The sequence below is a fragment of the Beta vulgaris genome, chromosome 5, assembly GCF_026745355.1.
Source record: "Beta vulgaris subsp. vulgaris cultivar EL10 chromosome 5, EL10.2, whole genome shotgun sequence".
NCBI classification, from domain to species: domain Eukaryota; kingdom Viridiplantae; phylum Streptophyta; class Magnoliopsida; order Caryophyllales; family Amaranthaceae; genus Beta; species Beta vulgaris.
This window is the reverse complement of record NC_079206.1, coordinates 60,493,472-60,501,264: the sequence shown is the minus strand read 5'-3', so window position 1 is coordinate 60,501,264 and position 7,793 is coordinate 60,493,472. Positions and strand designations below refer to the sequence as shown.

At 31.2% G+C, this 7,793-nt stretch overlaps 1 protein-coding gene across 1 annotated transcript; it reads left to right on the top strand.

Moving 5' to 3' along the window:
- The first annotated feature begins 636 nt into the window (after positions 1–636).
- Positions 637–1,233, top strand: LOC125497657 (uncharacterized). The gene has a single exon (XM_048645294.1). The coding sequence runs from the start codon at positions 637–639 to the stop codon at positions 1,231–1,233; it is 597 nt and encodes a 198-aa protein (XP_048501251.1).
- The last annotated feature ends 6,560 nt before the right edge of the window (positions 1,234–7,793 follow it).

Sequence of the window (7,793 nt, the reverse complement as noted above, 5' to 3'; positions counted from 1 at the left end):
GTGAGTGAATTTATTTTGGAAGATAAGAAGTGGAATGTTCCGCTCTTAAGCTCCTTTCTTCCCCCAGATATTTGTCTTAAGATTTCCAATATTTTTATCCCCAGAAATAATGTTGAAGATGAGGTTTTTTGGGCCCCCTCCCCTGATGGCATCTATTCGGTCAAATCTGGGGCCCAATTGCTTATTAATCAGAAAGTTGGTGGTCACACCCCGGTTGAGTTTCAGTGGATTTGGAAGTCTAAGCTTTCTCCTAAAATTAAATTTTTTTTATGGAAAGCTTGTAATGATGGCCTTCCAACAAAGGCCAGGTTGGAGCAGATGCATGTTTACACTCCTTAGCAGTGTGAATTCTGCAATTGCCCGGTGGAAACTTCGTCGCACCTTTTCTTTCAATGCCAGGTTACTTTTGATATTCTGCATCAACTTGACGCAGACTATGGGTGTCCCCAAATTCCGTCTGCTGCGATTTTGGACTCTTTTAGAGCCAATTTGCAGGTTTGCGTAGACTCGTTAGGAATCTCGAAGACTTGTCAGTTAGCTGTTGTCTGGTGGTTTGTTTGGTTCACCCGGAACAAACTCATTTTTTCTCAAGAAGCTTTTAATGTCCGAAAAATCAACATTCTTGTTCACAAATTTATGGAGGAGTGGAATCATTGTGATGAGTCTAATTCTAGCCCTGAGCCTCGTTCTTTTTGTAAGCCTCTGGGGCACAATGCTATAGTTCGGCGGTGTGCAGTTTGGGTCCCCCCTCCTGAGGGTGTTTTTAAAGTTAATTTTGATGGATCCAAATATAGTGATGGGCGAGCCTCTTTTGGGTTTGTTATTCGGAATTACTTGGGTGATGCTATTCTTGCAGGTTGTAACTCGCTGCCCTCTGACTGTTCTATCGTTCAAGCGGAGGCTTTTGGTCTTTGGGAAGCTATCAAGGCTGCCCAATTTTGTAATCTGCCGTGGATCATCATAGAAGGCGATAATCTTTCGGTTATCAACGCATTTCTTAAATCTTGGAAGCCTCCTTGGGTCATCAATTCTTTATTGCAGGATGTTTGGTGTGATTTGGGTAAGTTTAACAGTGTGTCTATTTCTCATTGTTTCAGGGAAGCAAATAGGGTTGCAGATTTTATGGCTCATCAAGGTCATGCGGCTCAGAATCTCTGTTACAAGTTCCCGCCGTTTTCTGTTGATTTCTCTCTTGTCATCCGCAAGGATGTTTTAGGCTGTCCTCCTGATTAGGGGCCTGCTCCTAGTTTTTCTTTCCTTTACCCAAAAAAAAAAAAAAATTGTTACCTTCAGTTGCAATTAGTCGCTTCGGTTCCTAATTTTTTTTGATAATTTATTATTATTTAATAACTTATTATTATTTTATTTAATAAACTATTATTATAAATTTATTATTAGTTAAATAATTTTTTGTATTATAATAATTATTAAATATTAACATATTATATTATTAAAAACTATTATTTTCATCAACTAATGTTTATTATATTATATTATATTATATTATATTATATTATATTATATTGTATTATCTCGGTAACCTAAAGATCTTCTCTCTTTCCGTTTAAGTGCGTTTCCAAAAAATCTTCCCTCTTTTTCTTTATTCCTTATTTGGAATTTTTTTCCCCTTTTACCCTCTCATGTCCCTATAATATGGTCCACCATTATATTATTAATTCAATTTACTCTCTTTCTCTCTCCTGCTTTAACCCCTTTTTATTTGTTTATTTATCTTAGCCCCTTTCTCTCTCCTACTTTACCCACCCCACACCCTACACAAATGGATCCTCCTTGGTATCTGTAGGAAGTAGGAACGGTAACAAGGAAGATCTTTAGGAAACGGAGGGAGTATTGTATTGTATTGTATTGTATTGTATTGTATTGTATTGTATTGTATTGTATTGTATTGTATTGTATTGTATTGTATTGTATTGTATTGTATTGTATTGTATTGTATTGTATTGTATTGTATTGTATTGTATTGTATTGTATTGTATTGTATTGTATTGTATTGTATTGACTTGACATTGCTTTGTATTGATATTGCTATTACTATTACTATTATTTATTTATCAATTAATGATAGCTAAATTATTATCAAAACTATTAGTTATAATTTAATTTTGTTTTGTTCATTTCAGTTGCAATCAGTTCAAATCATTTTAGTTCAACTCAATTTTTTATATATGCCGACGACAGTCCCTTAGTTGTGTAAAATGGTATGGTGCTGCCAGAGGACAAATTATGTGATAACATACAACTAGAAACCTTAGAAAAAATGTTATTTTTATAATTTTTTAAATAATTTGATGTTTGAGATTTTTATTTTTGAAGCAAAATTTTCTAGTATAATAGACTTGGAAGTTGGGAGGGAGAGGTGGTAGCTCAGTGTCGTACCACTCAAAAATTCAGATTATTGTCCAGGGTTCGAATCCTATCCCAATAATATGTTGGGGCATTTACTTCTTCTAGGTTATTGTTTAACCCTGTACTTAGCATTTGAATTTTTTTTATAAGGCAAGGAAAAAGAATATTAGGAGACCCTGCGCACAAGGGGTGGTCCTAATATGTCGTTTACAATGATTAAGTGTAAAGCCGAATTTGTACAATCTTCAATGATAAAAGGTTCATCAATCAAATAATGATCGACATTTGCAATCCATCTGTCGCTTGTTTGCCTCTCTATAGATGTGATGAATGCTCATGTGATGGGAGAATGATGTTATAAGCTCCTGAACGTCTTTTATGATGTTGGCAATTTGCCAGGGTGGTATACATTTGCCTTAAATCGCGTTGATAACAAGTAGATTTTCTATGTAAAGATTTGTTATTCTGATTTGATAGCAAGGAAGATACTCTTTTGAAGTGTTGTTGCTTCAGCAATGAAGACCTGAGCCGTGCCAAGGTTGTATGCGCATGCTATGAGGAGACAAAATTTGAAAATTTCAGTCCCGACACCGGATGATACTCACGGGCCAAACCATGGCCAGGCCCGCCGTTGCCCAAAGCCCGCGGGATGAGCTAGTGTGCTCGGCCCGACTCATGCCTAGGTCTAACCGTTTGTTAGTGAAGGATCACACGCCACATTATGATGTTCGGTAAATTGATTGGAATTGGAGGCACACAGAAATTTTAGTTTCACATGTATATATGAGAAATTTAAAAGGTTATTTAAACCTGAGATAGAGGTTTTTAAATGTTAAGATGAAACCAAAGATAGGAGCTGAAAAGATGAATATTGACCAATATTAGTCTCTTGATTACTTTGTTTATACGAATTATACTGAATAGTTATAAGATGAAACTTTATTGAGCTTGTATATGTTGGACTATCCTCTTAACAAAGGCCTAATGCAAAATGAATAGGATATGAAGATTTTTTGGGAGTACAACCCAACAAAATTGATAACCCAAAAAATGGTTTAGAATTACTATGTCAGTAGACCGATTTATCATCAGAGGTTCTACTTTTTGTTTTTGTTTTTGTTTTTGAAAGTTGTTGCTGTAGGAAGAAGATCACCCGGTTCATCTCTAAGATGTACACAACAAAGTATCTCAAATCTTTAGTTGCATAATCGTTTTTTTTCCATAAAAAAAAAGTTACAACAATATATTTAGTTTCTATGACTATATAATATTGAAACTTTTATTACAAAATGATAATAATCCACAATATTTGTATCTATATATATATCTAAAGTAAAATCCTTGAGGCCACGTGTCGTTTAGTTAGCAATTTCAATCCCACGTGGCATGACGTGGCATGCTCCTTTGATCAGTATTCCTCGAAGCTCAATGAGAGTGTCCACGTGTCAAAGGAATCAAAGAATAATTCTTTCCCTTAATCACGCATATAATTGATTTGATATTGAATTAAATTTGGAAATCAGTAATTCGATATAATTAAGAAAACAATTATTAGTATATTAATGTGATTGACGTTAATTATGGTTACAATTACGTAATTAAAATCTTAAATTAATAAGCTTTTGGCCGAAATTTTTAGTTGTCATATTGGTATGTTCGAAAATTTTATTAGCAACTAAACATGGCAAGTAATTTAAATTATCAATCAATCTTAATTATTGCCTCCGTTAATGGTAATTGTCAATCAATCACTTAATTTAGATTAGTATCCGAAATTAATAAAAAATATTAACATGGTAATAAAATTAAGATATCAATCAATCATCATATTTATGCTAATTGTCAATCAACCATAATTTTAGGTGATTTATGACTTTAATTAGGCAATGAGTATCCTCAAATCTTTATGAATTTAAATCAGTACTAAATCATTGGCATTTTTGATTTAATTGATTGATATTACAACCGTATCTTAGGGGTAAGGGATCCAAAATATCAATCAAGTCAATCATATATATTTTTGGAATTAGAAAAAAAAATCAATTAAATATACAATATTACAAGTATAAATATAGACCATGTCTAACTCACCATTACTCCAAAACGTTCCTACTCCAAAATTATTCATTGAGTTATACGTATGCTTTGGATATTATAGAGTAGGGAGATCTTCTTTTCTTCAATATCATATGTATACAAAAGCCCATATTTTTAATTGGAGCACCAACTACACCACAATACCATAATAGTAACGCAAACAAAGTAGCAACAACGTAAGAGGCTAAAGAAAGAGTTACGGCTTAAGTTGATGATTCGAAGCTCATATGTACATGTTGTTGTGCTAATCATGTTTTTTTATGGTTTCTAAAGATTACATATATGGAACGTTTTTTTCCATGAGTGATGATGTACAAGTCATATTGGTGATCTATTAATAAGTGATGATATATAAACATTTCATATATGTTGGTGATGATGTACAAAAAAATCAGCTTATTTATTATGCTAATTTAACAATTGATACTAAAGTAAATTTAAATATGCATATCCAATCTAATTGATGATAATTAGGATCATATACTAAAGGTATATCAAGTAATTCATATTTTTGCTTTCTAATACTATATATGCTTTCTAATACTACGTACAAGTCATATCAAGTAACAGACAACATAACAATCAACTGCAGCAACAACAACAAACTGGTGCAGGGCGGCAGCCAGCCTGAGCGTCGACAACACCGGTGATGCAACACCAACAGCACCACACAGAACAATGTAGAGGAGAGATTATGTGAGGCATGCAATAGGAACTTAAAAACCAAAAAAGACATTTGAGGTTCCTCTCATATATTGTGGAGTTTCTAAAACCTTTGAAAGGTAGTAATGGAATTTTAGTTGAGCAAAGATTTAATATTTGATGGGTGATTCTTGATTTCGTTCAAAAGAGAACAACGTTAACACCATCATTTGCTAAAAAAAAAAATTAAATAAAATGAGGGGAACAGCTGAACAGGGGAGACGAAGACGAGTGGAAGAGGAGGAAGATTTGGGGTTCTTGGTTTTTGGTGATCTTATGGAAAATGATGATCAAGGTCTTTGATCTTATTTGATGGAGCATGATTTCTTGACAACAAGACCTTAATATGTCACAACTCATGACTTATGTGTAGATAGATCCACGGCAGAAAGAATAAAAAAATTGAATAGGTTTCCTTTTCTCATTTTTTTCCTAATTGGGGGAAAATTATATGTAATAAATTCATTTTAGATCAATAAAGTATATTTTGATTATGTTCCTCATAAGATGTAATTGTCTTTACGTTTTTAAGAAAGTTTTTCAATAAGTACTTCTATTTTGATTATATTATTTTGTTTGGCATGGGATATTATAAGGTTTTCAAGCTTTCTTTTAGGGCATGTTCTCTTCGGCATAAAACAACTGAATTGAACTGAACTGGTCTGAACTGAACTAATCTGAACTGAATTAAACATGCCCTTAATCACGCATATAATTGATTTGAAATTGAACTAAATTAGGAAATCAGTAAGATTCACAATCAAATTGCACGTTTAATTCAAAAAAAATAATGTCAATTAGTAGTATACATTGACGTCAATCACGCTTTGTAATTGATACGTAATCGATATAATTAAGGAAACAATTATTTAGGTTCCCAAATAAACCAGTCAGGCTAATATTAAGGAAACAATTAGTTATTATTGTGAGTAAATTACATAAATAAATAAATTCAATAAAAACCTTAATTATACATGGCCATAATCCGTACAATCATGCGTGTAATTGATATTGTACTTGCCACAATTAGGAAACAAGTATATTCCCTTCTTAATAATAGCCTATTATGCAGCTAATGTTAAGGAATTATTTTTGCTCATTCCGAATGAGAAGTTGTTCGACTTACAATTTTGCAACTATAAATAGGCATTATACTCTAGCTTTGTAGGAGTCATTCAAAGTACATATTACATAATTATATTATATTCTCTTCGGTGGTGTTATTCTATTATAAGTCAACCATACGATTGAAAGTGGGTTGCACCCAAAATTATAAGTCAACGGTACCAACTGATGAGCAATCTATATTTTTTTGTGCAAACTCATGAACAATCTATGATTATATAGCAAGCTATGATTAGGGATACAACAACTTATTAGTATTGTTTTTTCTAACATTTATATCTTAGTATGCTTTTATGTTCGTATTGCCCGTTTTATTATCATCATATTTATTTGTTGACTAATAAATAGCTCACTCAATTTTGTGTTCGTGATTATATGGTATTATTGTTATCATATTCCCATGCAATACTATTATTGCTTTAAAAAGGAATTCATTATATATATATATATATATATATATATATATATATATATATATTACTATAAATATGTCATCATTCACTGAAGTGAAAATCCATTCATACAAAATTATAGTTATAAATCCATGAAATATAACTTCTCAATTTCAATTTCAATTTCTAATTAATTCATAAAATAAATAAACTTAGTTGATCCATAGCAATGTAGGCATATGCATGTTCAATTCATCCCCAAAATTTTATAATTGATCCTCAAAACACAAATTTTTTATACTACAATATCCAATTCATATAAGGAAACTACCATAAGTAAGTTTTTTTATACTTTTTGGGCAGTGGGATAGAAAAAATCAAATTACAATATCTATGTACAATATGAAAATGAAAACGGTTTATGTTATAATCAGAAAATTAACGAATTAGAAGTTTTAGAATTGGTATATGTCAGTTGAAATCAAGTATAAAAAAAAAAATACCCTGCTTAACGATTTTGACAAAAAACCATTTTGATTTATAATATTAGTCACATAATAGAAATGCACTTTAACAATATTATAGAAAGGGACTTGAACAATTTAGGTAATAAATATTGGCACCATCATAAAAAGTTCGTTAAAAATCATATTAATCCTAAAATAAAAGTTAAAAAATGATATTACATCCATCTTTGTAAAAATTTAAATATAATGTTGAAACATCATTAATATTTGGCCAAAGTCATATATTGATTTGAAGAACTTTTTTTTCCGATTTCTCTAATTAACTTTGTTTATTGTTTTTTAATTGAAAGAAAGTTTCAAACAAAAAAACATTTCTAATTAGAATGTGAGTATTATTTGGTAGAACCAAGAAATGAAACATCCCTCTTTTAGTGATTTAAATTACATTAGAAATTATATATGTTTACATTCAGAAGTAGTTTTTGTTTTTGCCAATAATATCAATAAGTACTATACAAGTATCAGCTAGATTAACGTACATATGAATCATTTACTTTCTGCACACAAACAAAAACATCAAGGGATGAAAAAGAAATCAATTGATAAAATGGAAAAGTTTTAGATCACAACACAAAATCGAAAT